At 45.3% G+C, this 19,681-nt stretch overlaps 1 protein-coding gene across 2 annotated transcripts in view; it reads right to left on the reverse strand.

The window, feature by feature from the left end:
• Nucleotides 1–19,681, reverse strand: part of AMOT (angiomotin) — a 59,322-nt gene that overhangs the window by 15,773 nt on the left and 23,868 nt on the right. For both annotated transcript variants that reach the window (XM_059482824.1, XM_059482823.1), the window contains exons 2-7: nucleotides 18,631–18,796; nucleotides 16,314–17,232; nucleotides 9,079–9,529; nucleotides 7,545–7,689; nucleotides 6,138–6,230; nucleotides 3,477–3,622 (exon numbers count right to left, since the gene is read on the reverse strand). In XM_059482824.1, the coding sequence (XP_059338807.1) occupies nucleotides 3,477–3,622; nucleotides 6,138–6,230; nucleotides 7,545–7,689; nucleotides 9,079–9,529; nucleotides 16,314–17,185 (1,707 nt within the window). In that variant the 5' untranslated portion in view covers nucleotides 17,186–17,232; nucleotides 18,631–18,796. The remainder of the gene's footprint in view (nucleotides 1–3,476; nucleotides 3,623–6,137; nucleotides 6,231–7,544; nucleotides 7,690–9,078; nucleotides 9,530–16,313; nucleotides 17,233–18,630; nucleotides 18,797–19,681) is intronic.

Genomic DNA, 19,681 nt, shown 5'->3' on the forward strand with positions numbered 1-19,681 from the left:
AGGGTAAGCAGAAATGACCAATTTGAGGGGAAAAAAAAGTAAAACCAGTAGCACTTGCAGCCTCTGCACTCAGCAGTTGTGGTTAGATAAAGTATTTGGCACCAAACTCCCTCCTGCAGCATTCCAAGTCTGGTAAGGACTGGCAGCAAGTCAGCATTTCCTCAGAGTCAGGTGGGTCAGGATGGTCCTTTCTGCAAAGCCAGCAGTTCTGGCCCTGGCCCAAAGCTAAGCCCAGCTTAGCTGCTCCATCTGCTCCAGGCTCAAGGTGGATGAGAGCACATGGGGTTAAATCCTGTGGGAGAAACCACAACCCTGCTGCCATCCCACCTGAGACCCTCACAAATGCTCCACAATGAGAATTTTTCATTGCTTTAGCTCCAAATATTAACACTAACTCTTTCTGACTGTGATATACATTTTAAAGCCAACTTTCATTTTACCTCAAATATGTTCAATTTATGTCAAATGTATTACATGTAATGAAAATAATCTGAAGTTTTGATTTCAGAAACCACAGACCAATACTTCACTAGAAACAATTTTAGTAAGCTGCTGATTTATTCAAAACTGTGGAACATTTACTAAAGGGAAGAACAAATATAGAGAAGTGAAAATAGGGGTTAATAACTGTGTATCTTTATGGAGAGTAGAGAAGTAGTAAAGTTTAAATATTATATATAAAACATATACATACTTAGCAATTCTGTTCGTAGACACATTTAAGTTTGCTTTAAATATTTATGAACACTCACCCTATTTTGCACTTTGCAGAAATAAACCCCACACTATCAAAAACTTTAATGGCAGCTTGTTCTAAATTTGAAGAGCCATTTCACCCCTGCTAACAGGAGAAGCATTCTGTGAATGTCTACTTTTGCATCCAACTGCTTCACACTGCACTTCAGTATCTCCAAGATCATTCCTTTCTCCATCACATTGAACATCCCATTATCTCTCCTTTTTTTAACTTGGATGCTGAAATCCAGTATATATAAAAACCCTCAAAGCTCCACAGGTGTAGACAAGTGTCTACATTTTACAGATTTTGTCCAGACTGGCAATTCAAGCCAAGGGTTTTGAAAAGAATCTAAAGCTCCAATTCCAATGCAACATTTAAATTCAGTTACAGTCATATATTGCTTATAGCTCTCCCTAGAATGGAAATATTCATTTTTAAAGATCTGGTGCACACAAGGGAAGGTTACTCTGCTTAATAGGAAGTCAAAATGGAAAGGGCAAAAAGAAAAGGTGAAAACTTACATTACAGGAGGCAACACCTGAAATATGCATCCCCCCTCAGGCCCTGAGCCAGAGTAGCTGCCAAACCTGAGCCTAAGAAACTCCACCCTCTGCTGCAGGACCAGTTTGGAAATTCCTGACACTTACAGGGACTAGTCACTCAGATTAACCTGGACAGAATAAAGAAATAATCCACTAATGGTTCATATCTCTTGGCCACTGAATGCCACTAACTCAGAATGGTGTTCCCAGCCTTTTCTAAAGGTGCCCTGAGCTCTGAGTAGCTCCTTGGCTGCCTTTGGGAATTACCAAACAGCCTGAGGATTGGAGAATTTTCCACAGTTCAACACTAATGAGGCAACAAATACGTTCTAATCCTAAGTATTTCATTAAAAAGTGATTTGGGAAACCTGCAAAAGTGACTCTTTAGCATTTGTTTCCCCTTATTCTCTCTCACCTCTAGGAAAAAGCAGAGTTAATTCCTGCTCCCTCACTGAGACACTTCCATATTTATCTACAGCAGGAAGGGTGGCACTTCCTGCACACCCTGGGATTGGAGCAAAGGTTGGATGTCTGTGACCACAAGCCCTCATGCAGATCATTTCACCCTGGATCAGCCTGTGTGTGCTTTTTAAGCTATCATACAATTTAGCCCAGAGTGACTTACCTATTTCACTGTTCTACCTAGGCAGAAATACTCTGCCACAGCACTGAACCCAATTCTTCTACTGAAACAAGAGCAGTCTTTGGAAAATAAAACATACATTTATTACCCCTCAAGGCTTCAATTTTACATTGAGGGAGCCAAAAAGAGTGCCTACACAGAGGTTCAGCCCAGCCAAGTGCTGTGTGTGCTGGCCCGGCTATCAGAGCACCTCATCCACACTGACTCCAAGCATTTTCCAGGGAAACCACAAGGATGTCCCATGTCCTTGGAGTTAGTGACCCATCAGACTTTTAAATAAGGTGCTGAAATTTGAATGAAAGCCAAAGAGCTCCAATACATTGCAGAATCAATGAGACAATAGTTTGAGAGCTAAAGAGAGCCATGGCAGATGTAAATTATCCTATAACCTAATGCTCCCTGTGCCCTGAGTGAGTGCAAGTCAGCCATGGCAGGCTAAAAGAGGTTATGACAGCAGATAAACCCACAAGAACATCCTGAATGAGCAGAGCAGCTCCAGGGCAGATCCAGAGGGACTGAGGGAAGGCTTCCATGAAGAGATTGAAAGAATGACAAAAATTAAGGATAGCAGGGAGAGACATAGGAAGATTCAGGGGAGGGCTATTGAGGCAAATCCAGAGCTCAGAGAAGAGCAGGCTAAAACTCAGGAATGAGCTACACCTGCACCTGGGAGAGGAGGATATTCACTTAGTATTTGATCATTCCTCCTCTGTTGGCACAATGGGATCCTGAAGGGAGAGAGAACTAAAAGCAGACAAGTGGAGAGTTTGAGTAATGTCTCTGAAAGCAGCAAAATTCAGGTGGGCATAGGCACAGTGCCCAGCTGAGTGCTGGTAGCCAGGGAGATGGCAGGGTTGGAGAACAAATCTGCAGTGAGGAAGTGTGCTTGGCCAGGAGATTTCCTCCTGAGACTCTCCATGGAGGAAGAGTAGGAGTAAAGGAAGCAGAGGCTGGAGTGGGAAATGGGGCCTTTGAGAGGAGAGGAGAAGGCAGGAGAGGAAAGGACAGACACCATGACGCAGAAGGGGCAAAGATGAGAGCCATGATGGCAGGGACAAGGCTGCAAAAGAAACTGCTGTGAAAGCTGCCCAGCTGAGCAGCTCAAATGTATTATCCCCTCTTGGGAAGAAAGGCAGAGAAAACAACTAAGGTCATGCCCAGCTTATTACAAATGCTGGGCACACACGGGGATCTGCACTGTCCCCACACCTGGCAAAGGGACAAGCCACATTCATCTGATATTACTTGAAAGTCCATCCAGATCTGAACTTCTGCCAAGTTCAGCAGGTTTCCAGGGCTGAGATTCCATTTCCAGCCCACTTTTACAAGTTGAAACAAAAGAAAAACAAAATATGGCTGCTTAGACAAAAGCATTTCCAAGGAAATAGAGATTTGTGGCTTATCTGTTTAGCTAGTCAACACAAAGCTAAACTGACAGAAACAGCTTTGAAGAAAGCAGATTTCCTTATAAATTCCACAAGACAAACTCATTCCCACAGCCACTTTTGCTGGCACACAAGCTACCCTGACTCCTCTTTCTCAGCTTTCTTACCTCCTCCTCCAGTTTCACCACCTTGGCCTGAGCGTTGTTCAGGGCCTGGTCTCGGATCTCGATGTGTCTCCGCTGGTCCTCGTTGGTGGAGCGGGCAGCAGCCAGCTCTATTTCCAGTTTCTCTTTTTCCCTCTGTGTTTCCTTGTCTGTGGATAAAAAAGTGATAGTTATCAATGCACAGCACTTGTCTCTGTCCAGTTTTCAGGAGCCTTTCACTCCAGAGGTGAAGGGAAAATTGCAATGGGACTTCTCAGAAGAAAGAGAATGCAAATCTAGTGCTAAGAGGGAAAAGAAAAGGACATGGCTTTCAAGGAAGAGAAGGACCTGTAATCCTGAAAAACAAGTATGATACCTTCAAGCAACAATGTGCCACAAAGATAGTGAGAAGGAACAGAAGGTGCATCACTCAGTACAGTTACTCAGGTAATTTGCTATGATTATACAGATGGTTAGTGAAACTTGGCACTTCCTCACCTCTGAGATTTCAGCAGTGGAAAACAAACTGAGTAATTTTAATATCTCAGGCTGGGGAGAGAGATAGCAGACTGGTGTTCCTGAAAAACTTGTGTTCCTTTTTTCCACACTGACCCCCCAAACTGGAAGGGGGTTCTGTCCTTTCTCAGGGCAATATCTTCAGAGGAGGTATCTTCAGAAAACAAACCAGCAGTAAGAACTGCTCAGTCCTCCTCTACTGCCTGTAAAATTGACCCCCTGGGCCAGAAGTGAGGCACATACATCTGTTCTGTCCCTTCCCAGAGCAGACCTGCCACCCCAAACACAGCAGCTCATCCTTTTCTGCTGCTCTCCAGGAAGAGCTGGAGCAGCAATGCTGAGTGTTGCAGGAACAGGGCACTGCCTTCATAAAAACATAGATAGGATAAAAATAATTGGAGACTGGAGAAATTATCACAAAGGGTGTAAGGCAAAGCCACAACACAGAGCTGATGTCCTCTGTGTATGTTGCCATTCCCAGCTCAAACCAACCAGCTCCAAAGATAACATTAACCCACTTGCTGCATACACAACCACAGAATACTCCCTGAAGTGATCTACACCCAGCACTGATGACACCAGAGAAACTGCATTCCAGAAACCAATATCCCAGGACAAAGGAATGAGGACAAGGAGTGGAAGGCTTGAAAAACAGGAACGAGGTGCTGGGTGTTAGGACAGACTGCATATGGAGCACACAGGCCCATTTGTGCAAGCATGTGCATAACTATATTTACAGGACCACAATTACTCCCTTTCTTCTGCCAGCAAAGAGCCAGGAGCAAAGCTTTAGCAACACAGAGGAGCTAAAGATTCCCTTCTGCCAGGGAATCAACACAGCCCACACACAGGTTGCAAAACAAACCTGTCCACCAACAGCACCCAGAGCTCTGCAGAGCAAACCCAGGGCCAGCCCAGGACATAAGGACAAATGTCATCACATGATGGGGGTTTTTTTTGCCCATCTTTTCCCAGCATTTCTCCTCCACCCAGGAATGAGTTGCTGCCAGTGTGAGCACATTGCACTATACTGCAGAGACTGAGCTGCATTGAGACAGGGTGGCATTGTGCCAGCAGGTATCAGTCAGTGCTACCAGGCTGTTTGTTAATCTGGAAATGCTTGCAGTGAGGCTTTTGGAGGTTTTGTTGCACACTTTTCTCCAAAGGAGAACTGCTTCACTTGACAAGTGCCTGCAGCACCCCCAGAAATGCTGGGACTGATTAAATGCAGGACTGTGGCTTCCATGTTCATCCAAAAGGAGAGGCCCCACAGCTTTGACCTCCCCAGTTTCTGGGTGCACCTATGAACCTCAGTGTCCACCAGCAGAAGGAGAGACTAAACTCCCAGACTTCCCAGTACCACCAGGAGTTTGGAATTCACATCCTGCCAGCCATTTGCTTGCAAGGCAAACCACAAGGAATAAGCTAAAGATGACACAAGAGAGGGACACCAGAATCTGTCAGGGTAGCTGCAGTGTCTATTACACCACAGAAAAACTCTGTTTTGCAATTTTATTGTACTACCTTTTTATATAACAATTGGAGAAAAGTGAGCATTGTCAGAAGGGTGGAGCACACTGTGGGATGAGAGAAAAGTTGGCCCGACGCCGTCAGCCTCAAGACATTTCAGAACAAAGGAAAAGCAGCATTTCACACCCGTCATTTCGGTTTGCCTTGTGATAAATCCACTGCTGTGGACACAATTCCTGACCCTCACCCAGCCCAGCAGACTGCAGGAGTGTTCATCATCTCCTTTATTTTTGCTCAACAGGATAGGGCAGTGGCAAACTAAAGAGGAAGGAGATAGAGACCTAGCAGGCTCCTCTCCTGCTGGCCTTAACTCATGCCAGGACTCCTGCTGGCTTGGGAAGGTTTCATTTCAAAGCTTTCAAGGAATAAAATAGATGGATAAAATATGTAAATTATGGGGCAAACACTAATTTTATGGTTTAACTGAAAATTACCTATGCTCCAATATCTCTAATAAATCCCACCAGATGGACTTTAGATACTGACAGAAAAGGAATTCTTGGATCCCTCCTCCCTTCTCCACTGCCAGCTTTGGGCTGCCACTGCCCTGATTTCTGTGCTGATCATTAACCTGCTGCACTGTCCTCCCAGGCAGGTGACTGGAGCTTTCCAGTGACCCACAAAGGCTGTGAAACTCACTTTGTGCAAAGAGCTGGGAGATGGTTTTCCGATTGTCTTCAGAGCCCTCAAACTCCTTCTCTGCCAGCTGCTTGTTGGCTGTCTCCATGCGTTCTGCAAAACAATTCAATACAAGCAAAAGGAATAATTAACAGCTTTAAGTTACATCTGCTCAGGGCATTCCTGATATTGGGGGAATGGATCTGCTAATTCTACAGCCTATGAGAAACTGGCACTCACTTTTGAAATGTTTTGAATTATGTCCTTAAGGAAATACACTCAATGAAACAAAAAAAGGTTAAAGTTCCAAAGAAATTATTTTAAACGTCTGTAACACAGAAGTTTATTTTTTCAATTTATGCCTTTATTTTTTCCACACAAATAAATCCCACCATGCAATTAAAAGATCTCTTATAACTCTCCACTAAATCTTAACAGGAGATTAAATTACTGTTGTCCAATTACCTTACTTGAGGGAATAGTGTAAAACCCTAAAAACAGCTTAACAGCTCTGCTGCTCCAAGCTGCTAAAAACTTGTATCAGTCTGTGAAAATTAGAATGAAATGTTTATGCTGTGTTTTATTATGAATAAGATTATTTAATGCAGGCCTTAGTGTACAGTACTGGGAAATGCATGGCTTTACTCCCTGGATGCAAAACAATTTCTGTGAGTCTTAGTAAAAGACGTGAGGCAGTGAGAGCATGCAGGATAATCAGAAGCCTTTCTTAAAAAAAATTAAACTTACAGTTTAAACAACTGTTTGTGTACCTTCAAAAATGTCAAATTGCAGATGATTTCCACCTTCCAAACTAATGTTTAAACTTTTCCCCCCAGTAAGGTCAAATACCACTCAACACCACTCTGCTGCCAGCCGTGGGGCTGCCTCAGCCTCTTAGCAAGAACCAGACACCAATAGCAGCTCACTCTGGAAAAGGAAGGGAGATCCAAAAAACCAGATGCCTACACTGATAAGGAATGACAAGACCTTCAGGAAGAACAGATACTCTGCAGTTTGTATGTCAGTGCAAAAAGGGTCACTGGACAGGAAATAAAATGAACGTGCCTGCTGTGGGATTAGGCAGTCAGCAAAACCTCTTTCCATTTGTGTAAACTGAACAAATTGTACAAATTGTCTCTAGGATATAAGACATGAGAGAATTCCAGGCTTGCATCTGGTTTATGGTATTTGGCTTATCACATGTTTCTTGTCAATGAGAAACAGGCTGGAAATGAAAGACTGCAGCCCTCTCCTAAACCTGTCTTTTCCATTCCTCCAGCAAGTGCTTAAAATCTCTGACTACTGCATGCACCTGAGTATCCTGTCATATTCCAGTCGTGTGAATTCTGCAGCAAAACTCTGTCCTGCCAAGTAAGCATAACAATAAAAACCCCCAGCACTGAAGAACAGAAGTTTTACTTCATTTACCTCTTAGATCCCTGTTGAAATCATGAAGCCTACGAATTTCTCCTTCCAGTTTGTTTCTCATGGCTTTTTCCAGGGCATCCCGCTTAGAGGATGATTTCTCCAGGTTTTTGTAGGCCTCTGAAACTTGCTGAATTTCTGTTTCCAGCTGCAGTGGAAGTGAAAACAAGCACTTATTTTTTTTCACTGACAAATTTCATAGTCTCAGACAGATTACTTTGTCTCAAGTGTTCTTCATTGAGGGAAACCTACACTTACACACTAAGTAAAAGTCTCAGATCCATGATTAATCCCTCTATAGAAAGAATACCAGTGGCTGAATAATTTTGCAATAAAATATGCATTATCCTTCATTTAGGATATGTTTTATCCTTCAGTGTAAATCTTCTCTGATCATCCAGAGCAGGAGATTCTCTCCTAACTCTCCTTGCTGGGCATGATTTGCTAGGGAAGTGTGGATCCACACCATAGCAAACCCCATCAGCATTGTCTAAAGCAAGTGATCAACAGGGAGGTGGAGGGAAGTGCATTTGTATCCTTCTGTCATTATCAGGAAGCTGTCAAACAATTATCTCAAGTATTTCCTGGCCAGAAAAATTCCAAAAAAATACAACTAAATGAACCTATGTCCCTGGTAAGAGGTAACATGGGGAATAATGAGTGTGGAAAGCCACACTGGTCACCTGAACTCAAGGACAAGCAGCCACACATTTTTCTGGCCCAAACACAGTGCAAAGAGCACAGCAAGGCCCACGAAGTCCTAAATTGCTAAGGAGCATCAGCTTTTCCACAGCTGCAAGGCAAAAGCAAAGCTGACCTGCTGCCCAGCTTTAAACCACTGGTCATCAAGAAGTTATTTCTGTGAGGCAGCGTGGAAATACCTCCACACATGCACATTAATGATGGGTCTCACTGGGGTATTTCCTTCTAAATGTCTTAACATCATTTATTCCGCTTGTTCCACAAAGCCAAAGGTGGCAAATGGCTGGGTCCAAATCAAGACATTAAGTTTTCATGGAAATTGTGTGGTGTTGAGAGAGGGACAAAAGGAGTGTTAGTCCCAGTCCTGCAGTCCAAATGTCTTTAGTGTAGCCATAGCAGCACTGCTTGCCCTGCACACTGTGGTGCCAACCAGTTTGTAGCAATGTCCTCTGAGCCTCCTTGAGTGGCTGTGGTCTTGTGCCACGCCAAACAGGCCCTTCCTGCAGCTCTGAAGTCTTTTAGGGAAAATGAAACCTGCTGCTATCATGGACAAGCCTTAACTTAGCCAGTCAGCCTCTTCAGCAGCTGAGGAGGATGTGCTTCTGAGCATGGTCAATGAACTGTTAGCAGAAAACTGAAGGCTTTGATTCCATCTTCTGCCAAAGTTAAGCTGCTGCCCAAAGGCACAGGACACAGACTAATCAATCTGCATACCAAAGACTCTAAAGTACCTCATCAATCCCTTCAGCACAGGAATCCAACACTTGCAGATTAAATGATTCAATTAGGGACTAGACCAGAGACAGGAGAATGCCTGAATTACACATCCACCCACCTTCTGCAGCCGGGCCACCTTCTCATAGCACCCATCCAGCTCCTGCCGCAGGGACCGGTTCTCCTCAGACAGGATTTCCACCATTTGCTGGGCCCTGGACACGATGGCAAAAGGATCCACTTGCACCTGCTGGTATGGGGAAGGGATCTGCTGGGCTCTCATGGAGTAGGAGTCTCCTTGCTGCTGCTGCTGGGGGCCCAGGAAGGGCTGGCATAGTCGGTACAGATCCCCCTGCTGCACTGGGTTGGACAGGAAAGGCTGCTGGGGCCGGGGCAGAACGCCAGGGTCTGCCTGGCTGGGAGTCAGAGGTTGCTGGTGCTGGGATGGGGACAGCCTAGAGGGTGGAGGAGACTGGAGCAAAGTCAAAGATCCCAGGGATGTCAAGGAAGAAGTTGGGCTGTGGTGGTGAGGTGGTCTCTGTTGTAACTGCAGCTGCACATCTGGGTTCTGCCTGGAAAACAGAGAGCACAGGCTCCATCACAGTCATGCACAGGAAGGCGCACAAAGCAGGGACAAGCTGTGTAGCTCCTGTGCACAGGTCTTCCCGTACAAAAGGCTCAGGTGAGGCTTTCTTCCATTTAAAAAAACATTTCAAAATCAAATCTTTAGCAGAAAATTTATCCTAAGGGCACAAAAGTGTTTCCTAGAAACTATTTTTTTTTTTACAGAAGTACTAAAAGAAAGTGCATCAACAACTACCGGCCAAAATTATTTTCATAACTTTTCTCCACACTTTGTGGATAAAACTGCTCAACTAAGGACTGCTAGGAACAGGCTCTTTTGTTCTGGCCTTAAATGTGCCATCTGTCATCAAGAAAACAATTAATTTTCTTCTGCAAGCCAGGATAGAGAGTTGAAAGCATTGGCTAAGCTTGATGCTACTATTCCAGCATCACTGATCTGAGCTTTCTGAAATATCAATCAATAAACTGCAGCCTGGCTAAATGAGACAAATAAAGGATATGGAAACCAGCCAAAGAATCAGAAGCAGCATTTTCATTCCACCCTGCCCTGACCTATGCAGTAGGTGTGCTTACTGCTCCTAACAATAACTCTACTGGCTATCAGAGACACATCTAACAATCTATAACCTGCCTGAGTCCACCACAGAACTAAATCCAAGCTACACCCTCTGACATTTCCCAGGCTCTGGAGATCCCCAGCTCAACTCCTGCTGCATCAGCCAAGTAAGAAATCTCCCTGAGAAGACTGTGTGGATTTATCATGCTTGGATGACCTCAGGAGGCAGGATTTGCTTTCTCCTCCAAAAACATTCAACCTTTAACTTCTGTGGAGGTTCTTTATTCTAACAGTTGAAGTCCCTCCCTCTTCATGCTGCAGCCAGTCTCCCCTTCAGCATGGAGCTCAGGCCAGAGCAGACCCAGCCTGGCAGCTCAGTGTGTCCTGCTGCTCTGACACAATTCCCACCCTTTGGGATGCACTTCAGCCCTGCAGCTGGAAAAGCACACAGTGTTGTTCCACCTGGCCAGAGCTGCTACAGAACATCCCCCTGTGCTCCGAGGAGGGACTCCTGCACTGCAGAGGATGGACAAGGCAGCTCAGAGCATTCCCACAGCACCAGGAACTGACAGCAGGGAGCAGGAAGCTGAGCTGGGAGCTCAAGGGTTACACACAACAATCCTGAGCCCAAGTTCAAACACTCAGCACCATCCTTCCTGCTCTCCAAGAAAGAGGGAATCACTCCTTGCACCCACCACTCACATCTGGGCTTTACTCACATCTGGCAGCAGCTCTCAGCCCAGCACAAGGTTCACTATTTCAGCATCATGCCCTTCATGTCTCATTGCCCTGCTTCCCTGCAGAGAAACCTCCAAGTTTCTGCTCAAATTCCTTAATGGAGAAACAAATCTAGCCTTTGTTAACTAAGAAAAACAAAGAATCACTGCTCTAGCTACTGTTTCTCTCCTTCTCACATTCAAGGTGATTGTGGTGCCTGCCAGCAGCATCATTTCAGGAGCTGTATTTCCCCAGAAATGATCATTTGCAGCATGAGGATTTCAGGGGTCATGCAGAAGAGTGATGTGCAATTAATTTCCTCAGGAATGTTCAGTTTAGTAGCAGCAATTTGGTTCTTCTCCTCCCAGGGGGGCAGCTCTACTTATTGTTGCACTGATTTCATTAACTTCATTTGCCAGTTCTCCTAATGAAGAATGAGGCAAAACCATCACAGGCCATGCTCAAGGTCACCTGGTTTGTCTCAGGTGGTTTCCTGCTGCTTTCTCAGCTCACCCAGTTGTGTGCAGAGTTAAAACTTTGCATCCTCACAAACCACTCATCTCCCTGAGTTTACTCTTTACCTATCACCACAGCTCTGCTTTGATGTTGTAATCAATTAGGGAATAACCTTGCTGTGACATTTCATCTGTGATGACCTACAGAGTTAGATCAAAAAGAAATACATTGCCAGTCTGCCTCATGGGTGCAAAAAACCAATTTTCAACCCACAAAACACTCTTTTCCAGTTTGAAAACAACCTGGAGCAGTTACTGAGGAAGACTGGTGTCAGTGAATTAATCTTAAAAGCCTCATGAGGAAGATTTAAATGCCAGTGTTAACATTTTGAGCTATTTGACTAAAAACATCTTGTTATTCTGTCAACAGAGACCCAGTGGCAGAACCTTGCCATCCTAAGCATCAATGAGATGAACAAAATAATGGCCACAGAAACACAACAGCAGCACTTTAATTCTGAAGGGCCAGTGGAACTGACATGCCTTGTAATGATCCTTTTTTTTTAAACCTATTGTAAAGAACAACTCTAGGAAATCATGGCTGAGCATTTCTAAACAGGATACATTTCCAAGAATTCCAGCATCTTGGCACTCACATCCAAAGCCTCTCAGAGTCTTGAAATTGTATCAATCTTGTGGGCTCAAGCTAGAACATGAGAGCTTGGAGCCTCTAGTTCTGTGACATTACCAACAGCATTAAAGCTTCCAAAATGTCCCAAATGCATTTATATTCCCAGCAGAATGAGACAGCACAACTGGGTTAATACATCCTAAAGAATTATATTTTAAAAATATCATCTTTTTAAAAATTGCATTAAAAATCCTAGTAACCTCATAGTGACACCAGACTTATTAAGATCTTGCATGAAAACTTTTGCATACACATTCAAAGAACTTTTTGGCATTCCCACTGCTTACAATTTTGTCTTATAAAATGCTTACATATAATTTGTGGGTAAAAAATACCTGGCTCTGGGATTTCTTTATATTAACAAGAGAAATGAAGAATTTATTTCTCTGGTAAAGCAATTTGGGGTTGAGAGAGTCAGAAAGGTAAACGAACACAATTTGGATTTTTCAATATTTTTATGCTACACTGCAAAATGTAAAGGTAAAAACAACTATTGGTGTCTCTTAACAGTATTGCTGATAAAATGGTAGCAGAAAATTCCCTCCATGAGAGAATGAGTCCTCAGGTAACCCCACAACAGCAATCAAAATTTGATCTGAACCAACCACTTCAGAAAAAATGCAGACTCTCAAAACACATATACAACAAAATTACACAACCTCCTTCCATTTGCCTCAGTGTCACAAAGACCTGAATAAACCAAATGCAGGGGGAAAACAAAACTCACAGCAATTATCCCCACAAGTGTTTGGGTTTGAAAGTATGACTTTAAGGGCCACTTCTCTGTGCACCAGGCAGGAATTTCTGCTCTCTGGCATGGGCAGAGGAACTCCACAGAGGCCAAGTACAAACCTGCATTTATGGCTCTGGAACCAGCAGGGTGAGCTGAGCTTTTGGGGCAGGAAGGCAGAGCCAGGGAGCGAGGGCAGCTCTGCAGCCATGGGGTGCTCAGGCTGCCAGGACAGAGGGACACACACAAGGTCTGTGGCACAGCAGCACAGTGGGGAAGGCAGAAGAATGGATCAGGAAAGATCTCTGGCTCGTTATGGTTTTTTTCTAATGCCTTCCCAGCTTCTCCTGGCCTGTTTCATGTTCAAGAAGCTCCAGTCGCCCTCCTGCACCGAGCAGGAAATGCTGCCCGCGGGAGGGAGCAGGCTCCACTCCATTACACAGCCGAAATCAAACCCAGGAATTTTTGTTCTGCTGCCCAGTCACACCTGATTAGCCCCCACTTTGATGCTGCTCAGGGGAACGCAGTGCATACGGTGATTCACTAATTATGGGACAAATTCTGCAGACCTCCCTCTCAAAAACTTTCTGTGAAGTCGATGGGATTAATCACCACAGCAGGAGCTCAGGCACTTGGGCTCCAGACAGAGGATGGCGCTTGAAGCAGAGAGACAAGAAGCTTCATTGCACCCAAAAAAGCACCAGACAGGAGCTTCCTCTGCACCTAAAAATGCATCAGACAGGAGCTTCCTCTGCACCTAAAAATGCATCAGAAATGAGCCTCCTCTGCACCCAAACCTGCATCAGACAGGGGCTTTTTCTGCACCCAAACCTGCATCAGACAGGAGCTTCCTCTGCATCCAAAAATGCACCAGACAGGAGCTTCCTCTGCACTCAAAAATGCATCAGACAGGAGCTTCCTCTGCACCTAAAAATGGAACAGACAGGAGCATCCTCTGCACTCAAAAATGCATCAGGCAGGGGCTTCCTCTGTACCCAAAAATGCACCAAACAGGAGTTTCCTCTGCATCTAAAAATATATCAGACAGGGGCTTTTTCTGCACCCAAAATGCATCAGGCAGGGGCTTTTTCTGCACCCAAAGCTGCTCCAGCCCTCGCTGTGCTGCCACAGGAGCCCTTGTAGCCCCAGGACACGGAGCCCAAGGCACCCCTGCTCTGCTCTTAGACTGGTGGGTTGTTTTCACTACCAATGCTAAAGTGCAGCTGAAGTATTAGGGAGAGAACCCGACTCTGGAGCTTCACACGTGGCCAGCCCTCTTCTAAACTTTCTGTAAAATTTCCAAATAACAGCAGAGATGCCTCCAGCATGCCCGGTATTTACATTAAACCAACATCATTACCAACATACACTGTTCCCAAACTTGCACCGCCCAGGAGCAGGTGAGGCAAACTGTTTGCAGACTGGTTTAAACTTACCACACAGCCCATTCCTTTCCCAGACTGGGGAGGGTGAAGCATGAGAATGCTGTGAATTCCCCAATGTTTATCTTGCTCAACGAGTTTTATTTAACCGCATCATTAGGTCACCCTCAAATTCCCCCGAACAATGAGGGGAAAAACCCGCAGAAAAGGGTGTGGCTTCGGGAGCACAGAGAAGGGGCTTTGTTTCCTTGACGCACAATTCAAAAAATGCACACATTTACCAATCCAAATGGATCCCGATAAAGGCTGAGCCGCGGTGCAGGAAAACTGGAGGCTGCAAGGACGCTCCTGGTGAGAAGCAAAAGCTCTCCCCGGAGCTGTTTGCCTTTAAAATCCCCACACACCATCACCCAGCTGCACCTTTAGCAACACAGAAGGTTTCTTGTCTAAATGACAGTTTCTCTTACAGCATGTGGGAGAGGGAGGGGAATAGAGGGCTCGCTGCCTTCCTTTGCTACGCTGCTCTGTAATTTATGGATTAGTCTTGCAATTGTTCTACTGCTCCAGCATTTGCCTGCAAAGGAAACCTCTCCTCTGTGCAGCTATTTAGGTTAAAAAGTAACCTCATTAGATTCCCAGTGCTTTGAAGACAAATTTCAGTTGCTTCCCCTACTGGAAACGTTGCCAGCTGAACCTTTCTCCTCCCCCTCCTTCCCCCCACCATGTTCTTTCAAAGCAGCCAGGATCCATCCAATACAGACAAAAATCACCCTGTCTAGAGGAGCTGACTGTTGGCGTGTTTTCAAATACCTCTCCCTTGAACAGCAAGCAGGCTACATCTCACTGCATATAATATAAGGAGTATTTCTGATGCAGCAGAACCACTGAGGAGCTGTTTCCCTGTCCTGTGTGCACAGAGGTTTGAGGCCTTTGAATCTGCAAAAACATTTACAACGAGCTTCTACAATCATTACCCCCCCTAAACCCTTTACTTCCCCTTTTCCTGGCCTCTTTATTATTTATTTAGCCAGATCAAAGGGCCTTTTCATCAGGCTTGTATGCTGCTGAAGTCATTTCAGATCACAAACAATGGTGGACAAACTCTGAAAATAGCTCCTCATAGGGCTAGGAAGGTTCTGAGCAGATTCAAACTCCCTAAAGCTCAGACTCTGCTCCTAAATACTGACTGGTTTCTTCATGCTCCCCTCAAAATGGGCAAACACAAATTCACAGAGACCTCTCCATTTACATCCTCTCGTTGCTCCTCTGAATTATCCTTTTAGCTTCAAAATGAGGCCAAAATCATTACACCAGATCCCACCTGGTCAGGCAGAGGTGAGATGGTATGGGAACAGGTAAGGTGAGGCTGGGGTTTTAGCCCACCTTAATAATACTTCATCTTCCCACATGGACATCAGTGTTTGGCTCAAGCCAAATCCAGCTCCTTATCTAGAGGGAACCAGAACAGGCTGAGATTTCAAATGATGCAAGAAAAATGAGCAAAAGCTGAACAAGCAAGCCTGGGATGAGGCACAAAGCATATTCAATTTTCCTCTCCTACACTTCAGGCCACTGGAAATAAAATTCTAAAAACTCTACAGGACTCTCAGAGGTGATTTTTGCTACCTGCACCATTATTGCTTTCATTCATTTTCTCCTGTCCTATGTGATGCACTTTTAAGAAAAATCTTTTGTCTGGCGGATGTAATTAAAGAACAACCTAAGTCTTGGAATAAGTAACTACAAGTTTCTACAATGAATCACACCATAACTTTGGCTTTTGTAGCAAAGCTTTTGTGAGGCTCTGGAGCCTCAGCATTGAACTTCCCCATACCATAAAATCAAGTTGGCTTGTTTTTTTTTTCTTTGTAAAAAAGTATCAGGCCTCAGCATCTCTTTTTTTTGTTGGATTTTTTTTTTTTTTTTTGTAAAAAAGCATCAGGCCTCTAGTCAGCTCCTGAAGCAGGTAACAGTCGTTCCAGACAGTCTACAGCTGAACACAACATGTCATCTCACATAATGAAGATGGGGTCTTTGTGGAAGGAAAACCTGCCTCAGGAGTTTCATATTGTCATTCCCTACGTGGCTGTTTTAGTTTTGTATTGTCATTCATGAACTGAGTTTTATATTGTCATTCCCTACCGTGGCTGTTTTAGTTTTACATTGGCATTCATGGACTGAGTTTTATATTGTCATTCCCTACGTGGCTGTCACAGGGCTTGTTTTAAGGTCTCTCTTACCTGACTGAGCCATACTCAGGGGGATGCTGATACCTCATCATGGGCCCATCAGATCTTCCCTGCTGGCTCATGCGATGCTCACTATAGAAATGCCCCGAGTCCTGAGGCTTGCAGTTCATAGACGGGGTGGACACGTTTTTGTAAGGGTACTCTGGGGGAGGCCCCCGCTGCTCCATTCCTTTGATGCTGGGCTGGGAAGGGGGCTGCACCGAGTTCTTGTAGAACTCATTGGAGCCAGAATTTTTGTAAGGGTCGCTGGACTGCTGGGGAGAGAGCGGGGACAGCGGGGACAGAGGCGCGCTGGTGACGGGCGCGTGGGCCTTGACGCCGCTGGTGGCCAGGGACAGCTGCATCAGCCGCTCGCTCAGGGAGCGCACGTGGCCCTGCTTGAGGTCCTTCAGCCCCTCGTCCTGGTGCACCTTCCCCGGGCTCACCCTCTGCACCGTGGGCCTCCCCTCAGTCCTCATCTTCTGGTTGGTGACGCCCGTGACGTAGAAGGCGGCCCCGACGCTGGCGTGCGGCTGGCCCCGGAAATACTGCGACTGCACCTTGGCCTCCTCGTAGGTCGGCAGGTCCTCGCTGTTCTGGAGGCGTGGGGAGAGCTGCTTCTCCATGATGCTGTTGTCCACCTGTATCTCCTGGCCCTGGGGCTCCTGGCGGGCAGCATGGGTGACCAGCTGGTGCTCCTGGGAGCTCAGCCCTTCGTTCTGAGGGGCCGGGCTGCCGGTGCTGCTGAAAGGGGGGGCATTGCCTGTGGCTTGCTGGTGTAAGGCCAGAAGGTTGCGGTTGTCATTTGGGTTCCCGTATCGGAGCTGCTCCTGCAGCAGGCGCTGTAAAACTGTCGTAGCTGCTTGCTCTTCTGAATTCCTCATCTCAAACTGTGGTGCCTTTTGGGTGGAATGTAAAAGCTGCCCTTGACCTAAGGAAAGGAGACACGGTTATTAGCGCCTGAGTGGATGGAGGGAGAGATATTCAGGAGCGACGGCTTGAAATGCAGAAAAAAAGCAGGTTAGATTACCAAAGGTTCCCATAACAATGGGGGTCATCAAGGCCCGTGGAGACCTAAGAAGGACGTGCATGCCCGGGGGGCAAAGCCTCACAAAGGTGATGAAAGGTGACTTGAAAGTTTATAGGCAAATCAATCTGCTGCAAGCAGTAGGGATGCGTGCCAAATACCTCAGACAGCATCTCGGGCAAAAAGGAGACGTGGAATTCACAGGATGATGGTAAAAATGCCTGAAACCTGTTTGCTTTATACTTGGAGTTACCAACAGTGAAATACACTTCCCATATTTGTAGGCAGACAAGGATTGAAGTGTGAAATCAGCAACTTGTCGGTTTCAAGGGAAAGAAAAAAAACAAAAAAGAAGCCCATTGAGATAGCATATGGTTCAAAAGAAGTAAAGAAATCTCTCGGCTTGGATAAAGCAATCCATGAATACCTAGTTAGCCAGCAGGTTTTCAGAGTTATGAAATGCCCAGAGTGAGATCAGCACCTCTTCTCCCTGCTGCAGAAAAGCCCAGGCACGGTGCAAGTGAGGACTCGGGAACTTCCTGCTGTACAAAGGCAACCAAATCCTCACACACATCTAAATATCCTCAGCGGAATGCATGCAAATGCAAGGGGAGGAAAAAGAGTTGTCTGATCTAAGGAACAGTAAAAGACCTCTGAGTGGCAGGAAAAAACACTGTGTCCCAATGAGAGAAACACAAAGAGCCAATGTCAGGCACATCCTAAACACAGATTAGGCCAGTGACCAACAGCAATTGCATTTTGCTCAGTCTCCCAGTGGATTCAGGAGTGTGTCATGGAAACTCAGGCCCATTGGCCTTGCCTGAGTTGAAATATCAAAAATTAATGATACCTTTGAGACATGTAACTGAAAGCAGAGCTACTTCTGAGCTAGAACAGCTCAGAACAGAGCTCAGCCTCACTCGCTGGCCAAGGTACAGCTCTGCCCTGACAGCAGAACACGTGTTGGTGTTCTAGCATTTTCTTTTGTCTCCTCTTTTCTGTATTACATTGTCCCTCAGCAGAAGGTAACTTGTTCCCAACAGTTTGTTCTGTGGCAGAACCAGGAGGCCTGAAGGGTCTGCTTTGTGCTGCACCTCCACAACCTCCCCGTCTGCTCCCTCAGACCAGCCAACCCTGCAACACAAGGACTCCCACTGGGCACACAAAAGCCTCCTGCAAATCTTAATGAAGAGAAAGTTAAAATCCACCTCATTCCAGGCTGCCCACCACGGCAGGAATTCAGGCCCTGTTAGCTGACCTGGAATGTGACTCCTTTGAAATGCTGTTTGAAGTGGCACATACCTTTGTCCTTCACTTGCAGTTCCCTGGGAAGGAGGAGCAGTTCTGCCACATGGGGGGACACACTCAGCCTTCCTCCTGCAAACCCAGGATCTCCACTCAGAGATGGCTTCAGGCTCCTCTTCAGCAGGCCTGATCACTTGATACTCTCCTCGCTCCCAAAATAATTCTGAGGAAAGCATTGAAAACACCATTTTAACCAGCAGATGAGACCCTCAAAATAATAAACCTTGGCCCATAGTTCAGATTTTCCTTTTGCAGCTTCTTGTTTTCTCCCAGAGCCCAACAATTTTGATCCCTTTAGGATGAATGAACCCCCGCGTCCCCAGCAATCTACTCCAGCTGCTGCTTTAATCATGACCATTTCTGCTCCAAGATTAAATGTTGCCAAGTAATGCTTTGTCCCATCTGTGCCTCCAAGTGAAACAGTGATTAAAACCTGCTAATTCTTTGACTCCATTGTTTTATTTTTTGCTCAGAATGAAAGCTGCAGCACAGATGAGGATGCCCTGTGCTTATGGCTCCTTTGCCAGTGGTGCTGAGTATTTCAAACTGTGTCAGCAGAAATCCTCTGCTGGATGGTGACACTGTGAAATGCTTGATAAACTTCAACACACTGTGCCTTAGAAATGACTGTGAGAGTGATCAGTTTGTGAATATTAGCTTTATTTTACAGACTGGGAAAGTCAGGGGAAGAAAAGGACACTGACAAGAGTTTATGCCAGAAATACATTGCAGAGCACAGCTCTAATTCCCAAAACACTCTTTAATTACGTTACTTTTTTCCTTCAGAATATGAAGCAGTAAAGAAACTTTAACCATTGAGAGGAGAAGCAGGAGAATACAGAACAATGTGTATTTAGGCATGTTACAAGAGGCAGTTACTGAAGGTGTCCTAAAGAAAAAGCAATGCAAAAGATGTGGAACATATTTGTGCACTCAGTGTGTTCATACTTTAAGAAAAGGCAATGAAAACAGAACTAGTGAAACTAAAAATATTCATTGATACGTATAATTTAACTTAATTTCCTGGAATGTTGCAAAAAATAAAGTG

This window comes from Ammospiza nelsoni, chromosome 15 (assembly GCF_027579445.1).
Source record: "Ammospiza nelsoni isolate bAmmNel1 chromosome 15, bAmmNel1.pri, whole genome shotgun sequence".
Lineage (NCBI taxonomy): Eukaryota > Metazoa > Chordata > Aves > Passeriformes > Passerellidae > Ammospiza > Ammospiza nelsoni.